The following is a 22,449-nucleotide window of genomic DNA, read 5'->3' as shown; positions in this document are numbered from 1 at the left end:
ACAGATGAACAGTTTATTGATAGATGTGAAAAGCTACTCCATAATATGGTTCCTCTAAATCTGCAAAAAGAAGGCCACAAAAACAATATAAAAATTAAAAAAAACACTGAAATATCAGGACACAAAAAGACACAATAAATGAGAAAAGCGATAAACTTCCCATAAATATGTGCAAACAGCTGCTAGGACTTCTTTAAATGGAACAATTGGAGTGATATGGATAAGTTTTATCATGTTGCAGTGGTCTTATTTAATAGAAGATGGCATTCATTCATTCATCTCCACTGCAGAGAGTCTCCTCTGTTTTGTTTCTGTGTGAGGTCGATGACCTCCAGTCCGGATTGACCAATCACGAGAAAGTAGGTTTACGCTCGCACATGCGCAGTAGCAGCAGAGTAATTTGTTGATATCCTGCTTTGCTAGTATTCATTTAGACTTTGGTGTTTTCAAAGCCAACATTTACCCCCAGTTCATGGGTTTTATTTGCGTCTGGCAGCACAGTTAACTAGAATATTATCTATATGAAGGGCTGATGGAAGACACAAGGGATCTGGTGAGTGAATAAGAAACATTTTAGGCCCTGTAGCCTCCCGATTGCTGAGGATTTACTGAAGCTAGCGCTGCTCCTTTGTTGTTATGATTATGCTAGTGGGGCTAGCTAGCATTCAATATGTGCAAGCTCCTCTCCAAAATAATAAACAAGTATAGGCATACTTATAAGCTTATTTTATCTACATATGTGTGTGTGCACGTTTTGCAACGCAAATGAAAAGTGTGTTTTGCTTTTTAGTGGATAAAAACAGGAGAAACAGGCTTCCGCTAGCCAGCTAGTTAGCATCAGGAGCTATTTTCTAATAAGGCCGCCCCTTTATTTCAGCTTGTGTGTTAGCCAGCTTTAATGTGTTGTACTTCATGCATTCAGCTCCTCGGGGGTGTCTTTACTGGTGCGTTGTTGTTTTGCTTGCAGCATGGCTGGGTTGGCTAAGTTTAAATGGTTATTGCAGGCTGTGTTATTGTGTTAGCAGCCTGTGAGGAGGATGTCACCTGTGATGCTCAGAGAAGAGGAAGTAGACGTGCTATAATGTCAACAGTACATGTTTCAACACTGTTCCGGATCATGTAGACATCATTTAGCAAGCTGTATTGAGCTCTCAGATTTTATATAATATAATAATCATAATAATAATTATTTAGATTTAGCTTTAATGACATACATTTTTTATTTTATTTATATTAAGTCATTTCTCATAGGCTCCCACAGCTTCCCAGGTCACATCACAACACAGAGACTGTAAAATATCATCTAGGGAAAGAGTGTAAAATAGTTACTACAATTTTTAAAATAACATTTTATCAACCCAACATTAAATTACATCAGAACATAATCACAAGATAAATTGATAAGGAAAATGTGGCAATGCAACACATATTTTACTTTCACTTTGCACAGCAGAGATATATCTTTATTTCTATTTTACTGTATTTCCATTTCTTTTATCTAGTTTAAAGTAGGAAGTCAAGGAAGTAGACGTGCTATAATGTCAACAGTACATATTTCAACACTGTTCCGGATCATGTACAGTGTAAGCTGTGTTGAGTTCTCAGATTTTATATAATAAAATAATAATCATAATAATTATGATTAGATTTAGCTTTAATGAACATCTTTTTAAAAATGTTTATTAAGCAATTTCTCATTGGCTTCCCAGGTCACATCACTAAACAGAGTTTGTAAAATATCATCTAGGGAAAAGTTGTGAATGTAAAATAGTTATTAAAAACTTTTAAAAAACTGGATTTTTTTACTTTTTCTAAGAATATTGTAGAGCTGAAGCAATTGAGTGTAATTTTTTTAAGCAAAAATGATAAAATAGTCACTGGTCCCTGCTTCTCAAAATGCAAATGTGTGCTGGTTTCTTTCCTCAGTTCTTTTTTTTTTTTCTTTTTTTTTTTTAATTTGACAATTTAAGACACTCAACATAACAAAAAATAAATTAATAATATACGGTGCAGGAAGAGGCAAAAAACCCACTGGGCTTATCTGAAGCCTCCACCTAGAGACACGATTAATATAAAGAAATAATACGATTACATAATGGTGATAAAAAATTTGAGATAGCACAGATAGCATCAAGATATATATATATAATAACAACAATAACAATACAGTAAAATAAGTGTGTTTTTGTTTGTGTGTGTATGTGTGTATGTGTGTTGCGTGGAAGTTTATGGTTAGTGTTTGTGAGGAGTCAATCTTTTCTGTTCTATGACAGCAAACTGAATGTATTTGGGGTTTTGACGGTTGTCGGACACAACAAGACATTTAAAGATGTCACCTTCAATTTTGGGAAACTATGATGAACATTTTCAGTATTTTCTGACATTTTATCAACCCAACATTAAATTACATTAAAACATAATCACAAGATAAATTGATGAGGAAAATGTGGCAATGCAACACATGTTTTACTTAAAATTTTGCACAGCAGAGATATATCTTTATTTATATTTTACTGTATTTTTATTTCTTTTATCTAGTTTAGAGTAGTTGGTACGTATATAGAGATTTGTAAATACAGTGTTTTTTTTGTACTTACCTCGTGTCATTTGTGTGAGTGATGCACGTTTTTGTGATTTATGTAAATTGTTGCTGTAACACCTCAATTTCCCTTCGGGGATCAATAAAGTCTATCTATCTATCTAAGATAATCGTTAGTTGCTGCCTTAAAGTATTCCATTTGTTCAGACTTTTATGTCTTTTAGTCATTTGCTTGATTGTAAAGGCGGAACGCACCCCACGTTCAGAGCGTAAGCGGAGAGACTCGTTCGGGATGTTTGATGGCTACGACAGCTGCAGCGAGGAGTCTACCAGCAGCTCCAGCTCCGAGGACAGCGAGGATGAGGTGGTGCCCTCCATCCCTGCCAGCCTGCCCATCATCAAGAACAATGGTCAGGTCTACACCTACCCTGACGGCAAGGCTGGAATGGGTCAGTACACAGAAATATGTTTTAGAACTTGTGCATTGTGTCTCGAATGTAATCCTGTGTGTGAGAAAAAAATAATTTGCCATCATGAGATGATTTTAACTGTTTTGTGGCCTCTGTTTCACAGCCACTTGTGAGATGTGTGGGATGGTCGGAGTACGAGATGCTTTTTACTCAAAAACCAAGCGCTTCTGCAGTGTGTCCTGTTCTAGGAGTTATTCCTCAAATTCCAAAAAAGCTAGTATTTTGGCAAGACTCCAGGTGAGTGCATATGTAAACCTATTACAACAAATTCATATTAAACTTATGTTATTACACAGATATTAATGTCTGCTTTGATTTTGCAAAGGGCAAACCACCAACAAAAAAGGCGAAAGTCTTACAGAAACAGCCTCTCATGGCAAAGTTGGCTGCTTACGCCCAGTACCAAGCAAGCCAGCAGAACCAGCCCAAATCAAAAGCAGGTATGTTATCAAAAGGCAGTAATGATGATTATGGGTAACAGATATACTCCAGCTTTCCACTGTTTCTTGTTTCTTTCAGTGGTCCCTGCAGAGAGCTTTGACTGGGGTCGGTATATCTGTAGCAATAACACAATTGGAGCTCCAGTCAGCTGTTTCAAGCATGTAAGTAAAAACTGGAGTTGAGTGGATAGCGACCACTAATGTGTTGCTTTCTAGACTGAGTAACTTCACTGCTTGCTCTGTGTTTCAGGCCCCTATGGGGACATGCTGGGGAAACATAGAGGAAGGAGTGAGGATTGAAGTGCACAACTCTGATACCAACCTCTCCACTAAGGTGTACTGGATAGCAGAAATCATTAAGCTAGCAGGTAAGACTACTTCTTTAGATAGCTGAAGGAAATTTGGTTAAAGGACAAATCCACCCTAAAAGTGTCAGCAATGTTTTATTTTTCTGCATCTGCTTTTACTTTAGAATATTTTTTTTATTCCTGTGAATAATTGGTGAGATTAGCTGATTTGGTTGAAATCAGTATCACAATCTTAAGTATGTTCTCCCAATATGGATATACTGTATATCACAATATGGCAAATGTATGTAAATATCACTTGGAATATAATCACATTGAGGTTCAATACAGTGAGCTGTGTCCCGCTGTTGTGCATTACATCAAACAGAAATCACTGAAGGGTTAGTTTGCCGATTTTTGAACCGGTTTTGAATCATTGCAGTGTGGGTGGTATGTGCAAATGAATGACGTCCGGCTTCCCTCCGTGTTACCGCCGCCCGGAGCTCACCGAGTCCGGCAATAGTCCGTCGGATGATGTCATCTGGCACGGTTCAGATTCTACCTTAAAGGGATAGTTTGGGTGTTTTGAAGTGGGATTGTATGACGTATTTATCCATAGTCGCGGTGAGGGAATTTCCTCTGCGGGGAAGGAAATTCCCCTGCGGTGATAATGATTGGCTCAACAATATATGTGGTATTATTGCAGCTTTTTTTTTTTTTTTTTTTAAATTACGTAATTTATCCTGATTTTAGTGCTATATAAATAAGCTTTATTGTTAGACTATGATTAGGTATATTGTTGCTTTTTAAATAACAAAAAAGGCAGTTTTAAAACAAATTAAATACTTGTTTGTTGTTAAATGCAGAACACAGAAGGGAAATGAGGCGCAGTGTTTTTTTCAGCCGAGGGACTTTGGTTGCGTCTGGTTGCTATGATACGGAATATCAAAATGTCGGCACAAGGTAGAGCACTTGCTCTGGATGAAGAGAAGGCTGAAGCACGTAGGGAGAGAGGTCCGACCCGCTGGTCTATGTTTATTCATTTCTCCTCCATTGTTGTTGTTGTCCAGCACTTGTAGCTACATGTAGGATGTGACGGATGGTCTTTGTGGATTTTTACCCAAAGTTGAACATTTTTCAACTCTCGACGACCAAAAAAAAAAACACCAAACTTGCAGCGGTCAGCGCAGAATAAACACTCAGCGCCTCGTCACGCTGCTGCCGTTTGTGGCAAAAATTAAAAAATGCGGCACTCAAAATGTGAACATGGCAGTTGGTTGCAATCCCCTGCTGTATTGCTAATATTGCGGTTATTGCGACAGCCTTAGTCGGCGCGCCCCCAATTTGGAGATACAGACAGGAGTACCAGCATAGGAGCAAAGCAAAGTACTGCTGTGGACGGGGGCAGTATTATAGACACCTAAGAGAAAGGCTCACCTAAAAAAAAAAAAAGTCAATATCAGTTTAAGTGTACACTATATTTATAAATATATTTATATTTGAATAGTTTTCACTGTATTTTATTTTGCTCAATTGGATCTCTTTTAGTTCAGTGCTAGCATCCCAAGAGTCCATAGTAAAATGACATTAAAACATTTTCACAAATACTGTATATACACTGTATACACACACTCAAGGTTCAAGGATCTTTATTTGTCATTTGCTAATTAATGAAAATCTTTGGTCTCAGGTTCCTTCAACAATGCTCATAAAATATGTATATATAAAAGGGGAAGTCACAATAGTAAATGTAAAAGCTAAATGATAATGTGAGGCATAAAATAGTGCAGTTAAAATAGATATGAACATAAGTAAATATAAAATAGTAATGTGAATGTACATTTACATACCCACACTCGGTTAAACTTACACACATCTAAACTACTGCACACATTCTGACAAAGCATGTTGAAGCCACAATAAGGACGTAAAGTCCACGAACCATCAGTAACGTCAGCCATGTTGTAAACACATCATTGGTACGCCGATATCTGCCGATACCCAAAACCCAGGTGTCAGAATTGGTATTGGGACTTTAATGAAGACCCATGTGATAGGGTTAAAAGTCTAGAAGAAGCAAGTAAGTGGAGGTCAACAATGTGTTCTATGTGGCTGTGCAGGGTTCAAGGCTCTCCTGCGGTACGAGGGCTTTGACAACGACACCAGTAAGGACTTCTGGTGTGATCTCTGCGTCCCCGAGGTGCACCCGGTGGGATGGTGCGCTTCAAGCGGCAAACCCCTCGTACCTCCAAAAAGTGAGTCTTGTGGCCAGACAGGTTTATTCTCTGAAATGCCTGTGCTCTTTTAGGTGGTTGGTGGTAATTGTCATTGTTATTTTTGTATTCTCCCTTAACAGGCATACAGCATAAGTACTCTAACTGGAAAGCCTTTCTTGTGAAGCGTCTCACTGGAGCTAAAACACTGCCACCTGACTTTAATGCCAAGGTGAGACCCACAAATGCCTCATCATTTTAATCATACTGTTTTTTGATCGCAAGTGGCAATATCACTATATCAGAGCAAGCCCCTGATACCCGCAGGATCATGCTATCTTTTCAGGAAGGAGGCTAAATTACGCTGAGACTCTTGTGGATCCAATGAGCCCAACTGTATTCATGTGTGATGATGTTAGTCCCCATAGTAGCCATTTCCTTGTAATGAGACCATGTTTTAAAACTTGACCCCACTGTATAAAATGACCTGTGGTGACCTCTAGGATAATCACAGCCTCATGAAACTTTACAACCACAAACTAGAGACCTAGAGCATTCAGGGGATGGATGGCTTTACTAGGTAGATTGACAATAAGGGGGTTTTGAGCAGTTTACACTTGCAGAAATCTCCAAATGTCAAAAGTTTTTGATCCAAATCACAGCATGGCTTTTTCTACGGTGTCCCTCAAGGTCTTGGTGTCTTAATGTGGTATTTTAGAGGGATTATTGATCATTTTTTATCAATTCTCGAGTGGTAAAAAAATCTTTAAATTTAGCACTTAATCTGGGTAACAAATGGTATCAACCCAAAAATTGCTGCAACAATTTATGAGACATGATAGAGCATGGGGATGACCATCACATACTTCTATCATAATGTTCTAAACCCTTATACACTTTCACAATTTAATTGAATTAATGAATTCATGTTCATTTCTGATTTATGACTAGAACAACTTGACACAGTGCTGAGCTGCATCTCAAATTAATCTTCAGGTTTTCAGATGATGTACACCACTTCTATGTGACAACTTCTGCTGACCTGCTATCTCCCCCTAAAGACCCCCTGTACCCACCTAACAAAAAAGAACGGGTCTATTGTGGGTCTCAAAGGGTTAAATAAACGTCTCCATATTTGATAATGATTTCAGAAATGGTTTGATAAAAGTACTTAGTGTTGACTCTAAACGTTCATTTGTGTTGTACCCAAAATTCCTCTCAAAAGCTTTCCATAAACAACTTATAACAACAATGAATCAGTGAATTTTTTTTAATTTTCCTTCGTTAAATCCATGTATGATTTTTCACCATAGGTACACGAGAACATGCAGTTCCCCTTTAAGAAGCTGATGCGGGTGGAGGTGGTGGATAAGAACTACCTGTGCCGGACACGGGTGGCGCTGGTGGAGCAGGTCATCGGAGGTCGCCTCAGGCTCGTCTACGAGGAGAGCCAGGACGGGTCGGATGACTTCTGGTGCCACATGTTCAGCCCCCTCATCCATAATATAGGATGGTCGCGCAGCATCGGACACCGCTTCAAACGATCTGGTGAGTTTGGAAAACACAGTTACACTTAAGTTTAAGTGGAATGTGTGTACTGGTATTGCAAATTTTTTTTTTGTTACAATTTTGAACTCTATTTTTCATGCCAGAATAGATATATTTGCTTCATTTGAGTCACAACGTCATATACGATCCGCATCCGTCAGCCAAAACAAACCGCAGCCGATAGAAGCAGAAAACGGCGGAGGGTCCGCGAGGATACGATCTGCACCCTCACATTTTAAATCCAGTGTGGTAAACGGTATTCAAACGGCCCCAATGGAGCTGACCATGGATGTATAAAGAGAACGGAGCTGACGGGAGAGCTAGAGACGGACTTGGCAAAGTTAGCAGAAGTATACACGTTTGACTACGTCCGGTTTTCAAAATAAGGTGTTAACAAACCATACAGTATATACAAAATACATATATGGAAATCAGATTGATTGGATTATATTCACCAGAAGTATAAAACATTACATGTCCCTTATAAATTAAAAAGAAAAAATAGCACTAATTTGTCTCTATTCTTTGAGTTTTGAATTGCTGGAAAAAAAATACTGATATCTTTGACTTCAGGTCATCTCTGACTACATACATGTTAAAAATCAAACATTTTTAATGTATTAATTTAGATATTTTCCAAAGTAAAAGTCCCTAGAAGTGTATGATTCAACTTTTTCCCATGGTCTAGTGTTAAAGAAGTTAACAAATATCACAATAAATCGTAATATAAATTGCAATATTTAAAAATCGCAATACATATTGACCCGGCACCCGAGTATTGTGATAGTATCAAATCGAGAGATAGGTGTATAATCCCAGCCCTAACAGCAGGTGTATTACTTGTATTACTCGGAATGCCCCCGATATTAAGATATTTGTTTAAGTGTACGCTATATTTCGAATATTTTCCGACGGTGGACTGAACTGAAAGTGAAACGTATCTGTACTCTTTCAGTCATCTGAGCCTGCTGGCTTTAGAGAGAGCATAGATACGTTTCACTTTCAGTTCAGTTCCCTGTCAGAAAGGAGAAGTAAAGGGCGGCGGTCTGACGGCAAGATAGAGCGGTGGAAATATTCTAAATATAGCGTACACTTAAACAGATGTAAAAAAAAAAATGATGTGAGCCTTTCTATTAGGTGGCTAGAATACGTTTTTCTGCCATCAGCACTGTATTGCTTTGCTCTGGTGTCGGTATTCCTGTCTGTTTCTCACTCCTCACTTTAAGGTGTTGAATTCTACTGTATATGTGAAATCTGTATTGTTTTTGACATTTTTAATGTTTCGTTCTTTTGCCATTTGTGGAATTTTAATATGTTGATTACTCAGCATGGAAAAGATTTAAAGGATAATGCTGGCGAGATTCTATATTTTTGTGTGTTAATCTGTCAGTCAGTGCTTTCTGACTTCTCTATCCTGTGGCTCTCAGCCACAACAGAGAACGTACCGAGACGTAAACCTTTAAAAACAAGTCCCAAATATATAGTTTCATTTTTAAAGGATAACTTCGGTATTTTTCGATTTTGTGATTTAAAAAAAAAAATTGATTCAGTATTCTGCGATAAATGGAGCTGAAAGTGCTTGTTGTTGCCACTGACAGGCTCTGATTTGTATTATAAGTCACAACATTATGGAAAGGACCCTACAGAGAAATGCAACCTTTTTTATATACCTTCCGCTTGGTCCTACGCTCATCTTGAATCCAATCATTCATTTATTTTCTGATCAAACCGTGTGTTCCCTGAAGCCCAGCTCGTCTGTCTGTCGTCTCTAAACCATTTAATGCTCATGGAGCTGTAGTGTGTATATTGGTTAAGCATCTTTAGCTCTGGCAAATCATTTTGATACATTTATTTTTCAGATGTCACAAAGAAAATGGATGGTCAAGTTGATGCTCCTCCACCGTTCTTCCAGAAGGTAACAGATTTGTTTTTATTTTATTTTTGCTATCCTAAATGCCTCTTTTTCAGAAAGAGTCCTACAGCTGTGGTTTGAATTGATACGCAGGTATGTCAGCATCAGTCGTTGTCACACCTGCAGCTTCTTCAAGTCAACAGTGACTATGTTTACATGCACACTAATATTCCACTATTATTCCAAATGTGATTGTGGTTCATGTAAACAGCGTATTCTGTTTGGATATTCAGAATTAGGCCTTATTCGGAATAGAGCGTTTTCTCATGAAGACATGTGGGATATGCTGATATTTCTCAGGTTTTCAGGAGCTTTTTTTTTTACATGTATACAGCACATTCAGAATATGCGTCTCAATTGTTTTTTTTTTACTGCGGTTTGTGACACACGGCCTCTCGCCTCTTTACGGCCAGCTCTGTGCGTTGTACACAAACCAACTAGCCGTCAATTTGCAGAGATGCATGGCCAAGAGAAAAGAAGGAGAAACACACCTACTTTTAAGGCCCGGACACACCAAGCCAACATCAAAGAACTAGCGGCGATGAAGACCAGCTGTTGCGTCGCCTTGCGCCGCCTTTGTCTTGGCCGACAAGTTGCATTCGAACGCACTTGCAAAGATTACAGCCGACGGCCAGTTAGCATGGACGTTCTGCGCCTGCGTGAGAGGAAACTACTCTCCCTACCAGCAGGCGGCGGTAGTCTGTATCATTCAAAAAAGAGAAACCTTAAGAGGGAGGACTGCGGATATACAAGCCGTTGTTGATGCGTACATGAAATAAAGCGGCGTTTGCCGACCATTTTCACACCACTCTCACTCACCACTTAGCTTCATTCCAGACGGCCATGCTGTTGTGAAAATATCCGTGTATTGGAATGATCAGATGAGATGAAGATCAAAAATGAGAAGAGCCTTCTCCGTGTGTCGTCTTGACTTTACTCGTTGGCTTGCTTTCCTCACTTCCATTTCTCTTCTCATGCACTGATTCGGTTAAACTGAACAACCAATCAGAGGGTTTTTTCGCCGATTCAACATGCTGAATCGGCCAAAAAGCCTCCTACACGGGCAGACTGTAGCCGACGGTGAGGGACACAATGCAAAAACTAGGCCGACAGACGCTCACCGACGGCCCCTATACTGTCCGACTGTCGGCTTGGTGTGTCAGGGCCTTTTAAACATTATAAAAGACTTGGATATCAACAGGTTTTTGGATATGTGCAAACATCGCAATGCCAACCTTTTCAAGAAGGTGGTTGAAGGAATGAAGGAGGGACGCTGTGTTTACACGGTCGAACGAGTACGCCACAGGTTACGTTAATATTAGCAGAATATTAATTTTCATCAGCCGTGTAAACAGCTTAGTAGGTCTTTTTCGGAATAAGGATAAAAATCTGAATATTTTGTGCATGTAAACGGGGTCACTGAGCCAGGACAACGGTGAGCCAAAAGCGGTCGCAGATGTGGTTACCCCCTTTTCAAAACCTAATGCAGACAACGCTCGCTGCAATATTTGTAATGCAAAGCAAAGCTATTGAGTGATGATCTATATGACTGGTTTCCCACAGTCCCTTAAAAACTTAAGTCTTCCCCAATGTCACAGTTTTTAAACATGTCCAACTGATTATTATGGCATTCTAATACAATGCCTGATTAAAATCTATATTTCAAATAATAATCCTTAATTTGTCTCTTTTCTATCTGAATGTGTATCAGGTGAAAGATGTGGACCAGAGTGGGGATTGGTTCAAAGATGGGATGAAGTTAGAAGCCATTGACCCCCTCAACCTCTCAGCTATATGTGTAGCCACTGTAAGAAAGGTAAGTGTGTGTTCTGGACTCCACATTAATGTCTTGATGAAATGCTTTTGTGTCACGGGAAAGAACTTTTGTGGGGTAAAAGCAGGATTAGTTCTTGTTGTTTATGTTAATATGCCTCCTCTGGACTGACTTCAGCCATTGTGGTTTCTCTGTAGGTGTTAGCAGACGGGTACCTCATGATCGGGATCGATGGTTCGGAGGCGGTGGATGGATCAGACTGGTTCTGCTACCACGGCAACTCCCCCTCCATCTACCCTGTCGGCTTCTGTGAAATCAACAACATTGAACTCACGCCCCCTAGAGGTACTGTACACTCATGTCTTTGTTTCTTTGAACTTGATCCCACATGAGGACCACAAAAGTATGGAAGATTTAAAATGCCTAAATAAAAACAAATCAAACGTGGAAATAAAGTTAAATGCAATACACATTGTTATATTTCCTTTTTCATGTATGCATTTACTGTGTCATGATTAAATGAAAAACACATTTTAAAAGGACAATTATTTTGATATTTGACTAGGAATGAACCAACTTTCTCAGTCGCGAGTACCGATACCAGTGTTTCATTAATAAGCTGTATGCCTCACTGTGTGGAAGTGACTGGGATCATTCTTTCATGTGTAAGGCAACATCAGGCCTGACCTAAACATTGTTTTTCTAACTTTGTAAAACAAAACATAACAAATAAATACAAAGATATGAAATTATACTGGGAAAAAAAATTCAAAATTCGTCAAATTCTTCGGTACAATGCCCATCGAAACATTGTCTTTGCAGATACTGAGTAATAAATGAGTTTTCCATGCCACATAAAAATCAAATCACAAAACAGAAAAGAAAGTGAAGAGGTGTAGCTCTGCTTATCGTCCCAATCCCAAACTGTGATTGGACAGTTGATCGTTTTTTATTTTGGCGTGAACGATGTCTCCATCTCAAAAAAAGAACATATTCCTTTGCACCTCCTGATGAAAACTAATGACTGTGCTTTGCATTTGTATTTAGGCACTTTGAGTCTTCCATACATAGCCTCTATACTATGCTATACTTGAATACCATTTCTCTTCAGGTGAAGTTGTTGGTTAGAAGTAGTTTGATGGCATCTTCTTGCATATGGTTTCTTAACGCTGTGGTCTGACTCTCCCCAGGGTACACTAAACTGCCATTTAAATGGTTTGACTACCTCAGAGAAACAGGCTCAATAGCTGCTCCTGTCAAGCTCTTTAACAAGGTAGGCAGTTTTCTCCACTGTGTTTGGGTTGAAATCTTGTCATTCTGAGTTGTAATGTCCTCTGGTATTATTTTTATGGTTATTAATAACAGTGACTAGTTGTGATTAGATGCACTGGATGAAATTCCCTACGATTAAGTGATTTCAGTCAACATTTTCAAAAATGTATTCCCTGTAACTCCAGGTTTTTGCAACAAACAATATGTTTGTGAGAAATCTTAAGTTTTCATGCAGACCATAGTTAGTTATGGGTTATGTTTACCTGTTATGAAGAAAAAAAACTAGGTTGAGGCACCGTGAGAATGTGGAAACCTTTTTTGGAAAGAAGTTCCAGCTGATTTTGAGGACCATACCAGTGGTTTTGAACGTTTAATGTTTCTGATATGCAATGCTGAATATGACATAATGTTTATATATAACATACTGTATATGTTTCTAACTCATGATAAATAATGATTTAGTTCCTGAAACAATTAGGCTATCTTCTGACTAATTTCCGGCGCAGAGGTTGCTTCTGAAATTCCATACTAACATACTATTTAGTACGCTAAAACAGTATGTGAGATATTTTAGTATGTCCAAAACCTTTGTATGAAACCTATAGGACGTGAATTGCATACTATTTCCGGTGAAATATTATAGTATGTAAACACCGGACACTATGCCGGCTTAAATATCCCACAATGCAATACAGTAGTAATGACAACATTCATAAAAGACAACAGCTCTGTAACGTCAATAATGCTTCAATTGAATTATAAGATTTCACTTTGCTATAGGCGTAATATAGTTATAAATTAGTTCGGACTTAAAGATTCTCACAAATCAACGTTTGGTCACGAGGTTTGATTCGGGTTACCATGGTTACGGGTTTCCAACCGGCAAAGAAGGCTCTTGAAGTGACATAGTAATTACAGTGCGTCCAAAAAAAGATGCATACTACTGTTTATTCACACAAAAGTATGTTAAAACGATAGTGCACATATTGGGTATGTAGTGCCAATAATATAGTTGGCCAAAACATTCTAGCTAGAAATTCTTCTTGCCCCGTCTCGCTCTGCTTTCCTCAGCACCATTTCCTTCTCAGCATACTATAAAATTATTATATTTATATATAAATCAAACTCATGTTGAGCAAGTTTAAAGTCTCTGCAAGCTGATTTTGATAAAGTAGGAAAATGCATTCTAAAATGACTGCGCCACTTGTGTGAATTGGGATATTGATGTCAAAGTACGTTAATACCACTGGTATGGTCTTTTAAAGGGTACCACTTGCTAGATTACTTATGGTTGAAAGTTGTGTTCACCACCTCCTTTTCATATAGCCTCGTATTTATTTCCCTAGTTCCGTCTGATAAATGGATTCAGGATTTATCAGTGCTTCTGCACTGTTTACAGGGACATACTGTATATTCACCAGCATTTCACTGCTTTCTGATGTTTGTGCTTTTTATTTGATGTAAATGAGTTTTTCCACTGTCCTGCGTCTCCTAGGAGGTTCCCAATCACGGTTTCCGGCAAGGCATGAAGCTGGAGGCTGTCGATCTAATGGAGCCGCGGCTGGTGTGCGTTGCCACGGTGACGAGGATTGTGCACCGGCTACTGAGGATCCACTTTGACGGCTGGGAGGACGAGTACGACCAGTGGGTGGACTGCGAGTCGCCTGACCTCTACCCTGTGGGCTGGTGTCAGCTGACGGGCTACCAGCTCCAACCCCCCGCCTCACAGAGTAAGAACATGATGCATTTCAACCACTGAGGCCTCTGATCCAATATGCCAACTTAACCCCAGAATATCTAATCATCTAAATGGCAGGTTGACCTGACAAGAGTCAGGATAGATGAATTTATTTCAAGTACATTTCAGATAACACTTCATTATGAAAATGTGCTGCATATTTTCCATGTCAATCCTTAGTCAGTTTTCTGGCTGTTAGTTTGGATTGAATGCTGTCACATTAACAGAAAAGGTAAAGCGCATACAAGGTTAAATAACACAGAGAGAGACACACTTTTATGAACTGTCTTTATGATTTATTGTTTTTTTTATTAACTACACAAAGAAAAATAAGATCTGTTTTGAAAAACAGCAAAGTTATTGTGAATGAGCCTTTCTTGAGCTGTTGAGGAGTAGAGCTCCAACAATTAGTCTATTCATCGATTACTCGATAAACAAAACAATGCATGGCAACAATTTTGATAATCAAGTCCTCATTGAAGTAAGAAATGCATATATTATCTTGTTTAAGGTTCTCAAATGTGAACATTTGCTGCTTTTCCTTGTCTTAACATTATACAGAGTTGTCTCTCTACCGCACACACCGACACTCGCTAACGTGAAGCACACAACCTATGCACTGTTACTCCTTAAAGGAGTTCGCTACCTGTATTTAGTTTATAAAACATCTTAAAAATACATAATTCTCCGATGATTAGGCCCCGCAAGTTTGCACTACACTGGCGGAGACCCTGGGGTCGGGCCGGTGTGCAAAATTTTAAAACCGGTTTGGAGCTGGATTGTCGGCACAGGTTGCTTATGTAGGCTGCAATAGTCGAGCGAACTATAGAGTGAATGAAGAGAGGGAGCAGCGTTAGTGAGAACAAAGCAGTGAATCGGAGAAATAAAAGGTTATTTTCTGATTGTTTCACGGCGGTTGCGTTCTGGAGCACAAATAAACACACGACTGACTCTGCACAAAGGGGGGGCATTGGAGCACATGCACATAAAACCCATTCTCCTCCGTAAAATACGGCCACTCTATATGTGACAGAGCTAAAGGGATGTTCATTGATGTTTAAAGCGTGTGCCTTGGTATCAGGCGTTGAGGGGCATGACAAAGCGGCGGTATTTGACAACTTGAACGTGCTGCACACCCTGCGCTGTTACGCTCCCTTATGGGGCCGAAAGTCTCTTTGCTGAAGCCCAGAAGAGTCCAGAGTAAAGCGAAATAAGAAGAAAAATGAAAATCCAGGCAGAGGGCTGCAGGGTCTCTGCAGAAACAGACACCACCACACAGTGGGGCATAAGTGATGATTGAGAGGGATTATTTTTGTATCAGTCCATACATATATATATATATATTTATTTATTTTTTTTTAGAAAATTCTTGCATATCGTACCTGTTAACTGATTAACCTGATAGATATCATCAGAGGTAGGGATCATTATTTAACTCACCGCTGTTCTCCAACAGTGATGTCATGAGAAAAAATACGAGCAGCAGCAGCTTTATTCGTAGTGGTTGCTGCTTCTGTCGTGATTGAATCGAGCCATTATAGAACATTTACATAAATAACATCTGCTGTTTGTTTGCAAGCCAAAAAAAACAAACATTAGTTCAACAGATGTTAGCGATGTTACAAATTCCATTTCTGAGGAAAGTTTAACATTTGAATATGGACGTGTCGGAATAACACTTGAATAGAATGTGTGTAGATAATATAATGTGTGATGAAAACGCACACATTTCTTGTTTCAGTGTTCACATATTCTTGTATATTGCATAACTAAGTTTTACTCAATCATTTTGTAATATTATTCATTCATATACTTGTGTATACTTTTGGGCATTTCCTCCATGAATACTTAGTCTGATACCATTCGAGGTATCTGCTGATTTCGATACCTGTGCTCTCTTCCCCCCCCCCCCAATTTGTATGTAATCTAACACAAAGCCAGGGATTGCTGTGGCACTAAAAAGTGAGTCGCCTGCCTGCCGTGACTAAATTAATACAACTGATGACATTGACAAAGGAAACTGTGTTTACTGTGGACCGGTCATGTCATTGCAGATATCCGATGAGCTTAATAAGGCCAGTATCAGCGTCGATACCGATGCTACGTATCGGGTCGATGCATCCCCAATTGTAGGTTGTGCTAGACTTTCTACAATCTAACATGCTACATTTGTGATGCTATTTGTTTTCTTGGTTAGTGCCTTCACCTCGCTGTACCCCACTGTCAACAAATGTCTCATAGTTTCCTGTCTTGTGGTCTTCTTTCAGGTAACAGAGAAATGCCTCAGTCCGTACCTAAGCAGAAGAAAAAGGCCCAGCAGTACAAAGGCCAAAAGAAAAGTGAGTAAACCCGTTTTGCACTGTCGATCTGTTTCGCTCTGTCGATCTGTTTCGCTCCTCTCCTCTCCTTCCTTTCGCCTTCTCCTTTTCCTGTTCCTCTGACTGTCACTGGCTACACTTGTGGTAGAAACTCCACTGCTGTCAGATTGGTCATCTGCTCAGTTTTGTCAGGAATATTCTCATCAGACCTCTTGTGTCACATTGCTGGGTGTCGTAGAGAGATGTCTTTTTTCCCTTTTGAGTGGTGTAGTTATTAACACACAGCCTGCATGCTTGGGTGCAAAGTGTCTTGAGATACTTCAGGTATTTGAGAGCACGAGGCCTGGTGTTGCATCTCCAATGCTGTCCACATTTTCTCATCACAAAAGCAGATGCTAATGCTAAATTGGTACCATTTTTGCTGAACACAAGCACTATATATGGAAGTCTATGGCTGCCAATATGTAAATGAAGTAATTTAATCAAATAGAAATGTTTTTATTATTATTTGTGTGCACAGTATGTTATGGCAAAACCAAAATTCTATTTGTAAAATCCAACCTTTCATGTGCAAAAAATGCATAATTACTGCCAAAAATTGAAATGACAAATAGTGTTCTGTATAATAAGCATAACATTCCCATAATGATAATGAAATTTCATGTGGAATGGGCGTGTGAAAGTTAAACTTGAAAATATTATTGCAAACTGAACTGTTGAATTTGAATTATGAGGAATTAGGATTTTAGCTCAATTCTCATCAAATTGACTTTTTCATGATAACTTTTTTTTTTTTATGAAGAGGCTTGGGAGAACTGATGTTACAAAATGTTTAATTTTCTTTAATTTTACTTGGTAAAAAAGTCTTCAAAATGAACAGGAATTACCAGAGTAAACCTTTTTAATGCAGCAACAAATTGGTCAAAACCTAAACAGGACTGTAGGATGTATATGTTTATGTACATAAACATAGAATTGAATTGAAAAGATCGGCCCTGTTATTACCGATATTCGATCCAGCTATTTGAGTATCGGCCTGATATCCGATCCGGTATCGGCGGATCCCTAAAGTTGAACATAATTAAAATAACCAAAAAAGAAAAGTCTATTCATTTTCACTAGAAATTAACCAAAAATCAGGAGAATAATTCAAAAGGCTAATTTACAAATAGTTTAGGTTGCACGGTCTTCCAATCTGAAAATGTGAATTTTTGTTCAATTAGATTTTTCTGATGGCTGTGTTATGCTTCGGTGAACAAACATTGATGTGTTGATTTTCATTATTTTCAGTTTTGCAGTAATTAGAATTTTTGGACATAAAGTAAAGTAGTAATTTTTGCCATACCTCATGGGCATGCAAATGGAAAATGCAAATGGTATTGATGTTAAATGATTTAAATATTGGCAGCCACAAGCTTCCATACATTTGGTACAGTTGCTGTAGCCTTGTTCTTGGTAACTAACCGTGCTTACTTGGGTCTGATTACAGCTTACCAGGGGCTCATTCAGATGGCTGAATACGAAATGTCACCCTAAGCTGTAACCTTTTCTTTTTTAACTTTCCTTCACAATACATAATGTGAACATGAAGAAGGCGTTCTGGTTGAATTGAACCCCTGTGTGTAACAATAAGCCCCTGGTAGCTTACCCCGAGTCTGGCTTGGTGTTTAGAGAGGAAGATTCCGGTTGGTCGACGACCCTTCAGTCAGGCAGGCAGGAGGAGGAGCAGCTTCTCCGGGGACGAAGAGCAGAGTCCGCCCCCTTACCCTGCCCAGGGGCCCTCTCGGCCCCGACCCCGAACCCACCTCCACCAAACCCACAAATCAGGTAACGTCACACTAACGATAAAACCAGCGCGGCACCCGAGCCTTCCGAGGTCCGACGGCATTTTTAACAGTCCTCCGAGTCCCGCTCGCAGGACCTCACCCTGGATCTGGATACTGCTGATGCTGCATGTTCTACTCTTAAAAATCAACCTCATTGTTGTTCTCACATGAACGTGTCCTCATGTCATTGAAGCTCTGTTCATTTTCACTTTGATGCAGTCATAAGGCATGTTTGTTTCATTTGATGTATTTTTTAATTAGTCATCTTTTTAGGGATGTTAATAATTAACCGTTAACCGACATTAAGAATTTGAACCGATTGATGCTATTGGTTAAACGAGAGAGTCTGAGCCGCTGTTTCAAGATACAGGAAGTTGGCTCGAGTCTTGAGCTGAGATTCGAGCCCCCAGGAAGAGCGCCGGTCATTGATGCCAATTTCCGTAGTGGTCAAACGGCGGTACTACAACTTCTGTGTCCGTCACGTGATGCCATTGGGCCCAAAAATGCTTTTTCCCATAGACTTATATTGGGAAAGAGACGTCTGTAACTCAGCGGATAATGTTTTTTTGAGTTAAATCAACTTCCCAGTCAAACACTCTAAAAGCCCTTATTTAAATCATTAGGTCATAAAAGTTGTAAAATGCACTAATAGCCGAATCTAGAGTTATTTCCCTTCCTCCGTTCATGTGAATGAGACCCAGACCGCGGACTGGGAGGCGGAGTTAGCAAGCCGTGACGACAGCGTGACGGCTGTGACCCCATGACCGAGCCACGTGACGGAGCGTAGTCACACTGCGCCTGCTCCATGGACCCAATGGATGCGGAAGATCCGGGTACCTTTCCACTGGGAAGTCGAGCCATTTTGGCGTCATGCACCATCTCGTCGGTTAATAATCGGTTAACGAGGGTCGGTTAACGATTAAAAAATAATAATTCAAAATTAGCATCCCTAATCTTGATGTTCATCATGCATGTGAAGTTAACATTAACACACTGGATCAGAGACGAAGGGCTCCACCAGTATTTAACTCATGAACACAACTGGCTCATCTGTGCCGCCGTTGTCTCTCTCATCTGTCTCTGCCCCCCCCCCGTCTGTAGAGTCCCTCCTGCGAATGAAGGAGGAGACGGCCGAGGTGGACGAGTTCACCTTCTCGCAGGGCACCTCCGACCAGGAGAGCAACGGCTCGGGCAGCTACTACATCAAACAGGAGCCCTGAGGTCAGGACGGACAGCGGGACGAACCGGGACAGGACGCACACCTCTGGATCTGGATCAGGAGCGCGGAGAGAGTCAAAACTAAGCCTCGAAATCACACTCAGACCAACGCCGCAGGCCTTTTCTATGGAGTCAGTACAGGAGATGCCGACGACCAGGAGAAGAAGAGGGGTCATGCTTCTGAAAAACCCTGAAGGGAAACATCCCTCTGACCATTTTCTAACCTTGTAGCTGTGTGTGCACATAATCACTCACCAAAACCTGGGTCACATATGGGCATTCTCTTTTCGTACCACCTAACGGATGACGTGACATCATTCTCTCCTCTCCTTGTCTGAAGCAGACAAAGAGATATTCGGATGGATTAAAAAAAACAAAAAAAATTCCGCAGATATGGGAGTCCTGCAAGTCGACACCAGCCCCACCCTGCCTCTGCCACAATCTGGGCCGCGCACAGAGACCTGTAGAAACTGTGATAACCATTTATTGAGCCAGGTCTTTTTTTTTTTTTTTTTTTTTTTTTTGTTGTGTTGTTGTTTTCAGGTCAGAGAGTCAGCCACTGAACGGCCTGAGGAGAGAAGAGAGGCTGGCAGTAAGAGGAACAGAGTTGTGTATATTTTGATTATTTTTCTTCTGAACAATATTGCCAGCTGGACTTATACTTTGTTAATAGTACTTGAAGTTTTTTGTTTTTTTCTCTCATTTTGTAATGATTTTTGGATTTTTTTTTTTTTTTTGTCTTAATGTACTTATTTTGCATTTACATTTTTGGTGGCTGTGTGGGAAACTTAATGTGCATTGTTTCATAAAAGTGATTATATTCATATAGTATGTGGAGACCTATTCAAATAGAACTACAGAGTATAGATATAAAGGATTGTGATTTGAAGAGAGATCTTAGTACAGTGCTGCTCAGCATTACAGATATTGGTCTTTTTTTTTATTTTATTATGTTTCTTCCGATATTGGCCAGAAGATTTCCACAGCTGCAGTCATTTCTGATTCAACCGTTACAAAAACCAAAATCTGATTCATGTTTTGACAATATCATTATGATGCTGCAAAAACGGCTGAAACTAATTGTTTATTTGTTGATTAGTACTTTGAGAAATGCCCATAACAATTTAAACATTTCAGACAGCTGTGAGGTGACATTTAACATTTCTCTCTATACATCAGACCGGCATTACGTCACCCAGAGTAGACTCACGTGACCACGCCCCCTTTTTTGGGGGGGAAAACAATCCCTCATAGACAGTAACAGAGTAAAGAGAAGAAGACGTAACATGTCTCCAAACTTCTACTTTAAACCAACCAGTAATAGTAATAACGCTGTGCTGAAGAGTGGTTGTGTAGTTGGTTGCACCAACAATAAATCCCCAAAACGCTGATTTGTTCCCCTGCCATGTCCTAAAAAAGATACAATAGAGGGGCTTTATGGCTCCAAGCTATAGACCAGACCAGCGTGGCGTCATCTCCAAGGCTGCGCTCTCTTTTGGAGGAAAAGAAACTCAATGTCACTGTGACTAGTGACTAGCATCGCTACCCAACGTTAGTTTGAGTGGGAGGCTGCTGCAGTAATACAGTCAGACATTAACGTTATAGCAGCATCAGACTATCGTCTCCAGTTGGTTATTAACACGTTGGTTATTTACAGACAACACTTAGCCTAACGGGATTCAATCAAATATGTAGAGATGTCTGGATAAGCAATATCCGGCCACTGCGTTGGACGGGGGTAGACTGAAGGGACATGGCGGCGATCAACCTTTATTAGGTATCAGGAACCCTCAAGTTACAGGCAAGATCGCAAAATCATTATTAGACGTGTATAAACGAATCGTTTTTATAACAAGAGATGAATGCATACAGACTTGTCAAGATTACAATCCAAACATACTTCAAAATGCATTGAAGTCTATGGGATCTTCAGTTTTCTATCCCTCAAAAGGAGGCGCGGCCTTGACTTTTTTGAGAAGTTCCCGTATGTGCCGTTCTGATGTATTGTAGAACCTATTTGCTGTTATAGTAAATTGAAATGGACACGCTGCAGCGTTAAATACTAATCCACCGTTACCATTGTTTTATTCAATTGCCGAAATACTCTCGGGACATTCCACTGGGCTTTCACTACTTTCCCTCAGCTATAGTACGGGGGTATTGTGGGGGAATATCTGGTTTTTGTTACGACTACTTTTTTTTTGTCCACATTTGGAGCTGTATTACTTCACAAAACTTTCATTTTACTGTCCAGCTTGTAAACCTGCCTGTAGATAACATTAGCTAGTTTAATCAGGAGATTGCATATTTAATGAGGTGACCGCGTCAGCTTTAATGTGGAGTTTTTAGTAGGGACCTATCACAGTAACCAGAACTCCCATGATACCACTAACTGGCTGTAGCGAGAATTCGACAGCGCCAATGAGCCCAGGAGAAAACAATTGTTTTCCTATGTTTAAAAAAAAAAAAAAAAAAAAAGCCTTTGCAGAAATGTCATTGTGAATATTTCGGTGTCTTTGTAATGTTGAACAGAAATGACGAAGCTGTGGAGATGAAAAGCTTTTTTTTTCCATTTAAAAAAAAAAAATCATCAAGAAATACTAAATGAGAAACAAGTTAGCATAGTGTGACTGTAAGTGAGCTGCAGGGTATGTTGTATAAAAGAGAAACCTTACTGGTATGATAGGGTACACTCTGACATGTTGTTCTCACTGTCCAACCCTAACAAGATGTACTTTGCAGTTTGGGTGTAGCTGCTGTCAGGGACGAACCTCAGTCTTATCGGAGAGACAGACGACACAAAAATGTTGGCCTCGTATGTCAGCCAAACCGGACAGTATATTAAAATATTGTAGATGCTGGCAGATGCATCACTTAACGTACTGTCAAAAGGT

General features: G+C 39.7%; 1 protein-coding gene across 3 annotated transcripts; it reads left to right on the top strand.

Annotated features, from left to right (window-relative positions):
* The first annotated feature begins 366 nt into the window (after positions 1-366).
* On the top strand, positions 367-22,153 carry mbtd1 (mbt domain containing 1). Of its 3 annotated transcripts, none has more exons than XM_074620681.1 (17): positions 367-553; positions 2,784-2,988; positions 3,113-3,246; positions 3,335-3,449; positions 3,529-3,611; positions 3,700-3,817; positions 5,857-5,991; positions 6,093-6,181; positions 7,263-7,497; positions 9,357-9,412; positions 11,121-11,225; positions 11,381-11,528; positions 12,374-12,456; positions 13,951-14,185; positions 16,461-16,532; positions 18,183-18,338; positions 19,439-22,153. In XM_074620681.1, exons 1-17 carry the CDS (start codon positions 533-535, stop codon positions 19,555-19,557), a joined length of 2,109 nt encoding a protein of 702 aa, XP_074476782.1. In that variant the 5' UTR covers positions 367-532; the 3' UTR covers positions 19,558-22,153. The 3 variants fall into 3 exon arrangements, with proteins under 3 accessions (XP_074476782.1, XP_074476785.1, XP_074476784.1); XM_074620683.1 differs by having other exon boundaries at positions 409-553; positions 2,764-2,988; XM_074620684.1 differs by lacking the exon at positions 18,183-18,338 and having other exon boundaries at positions 378-553.
* Positions 22,154-22,449: the final 296 nt, after the last annotated feature.

Source organism: Sebastes fasciatus, chromosome 20 (assembly GCF_043250625.1).
Source record: "Sebastes fasciatus isolate fSebFas1 chromosome 20, fSebFas1.pri, whole genome shotgun sequence".
Lineage (NCBI taxonomy): Eukaryota > Metazoa > Chordata > Actinopteri > Perciformes > Sebastidae > Sebastes > Sebastes fasciatus.
The sequence above is the reverse complement of the archived record's forward strand: the minus strand, read 5'-3'. Positions and strand labels throughout refer to the sequence as shown.

Bases quoted from the DNA above. Each gene is read 5' to 3' on its own strand.
- mbtd1 (XM_074620681.1), top strand. From the start codon at position 533: ATGGAAGACACAAGGGATCTG. The intron at 5,992-6,092 runs GTGAGTCTTGTG...CTCCCTTAACAG, and splicing joins ACCCCTCGTACCTCCAAAAA to GCATACAGCATAAGTACTCT. The intron at 14,186-16,460 runs GTAAGAACATGA...GTCTTCTTTCAG, and splicing joins CCAACCCCCCGCCTCACAGA to GTAACAGAGAAATGCCTCAG.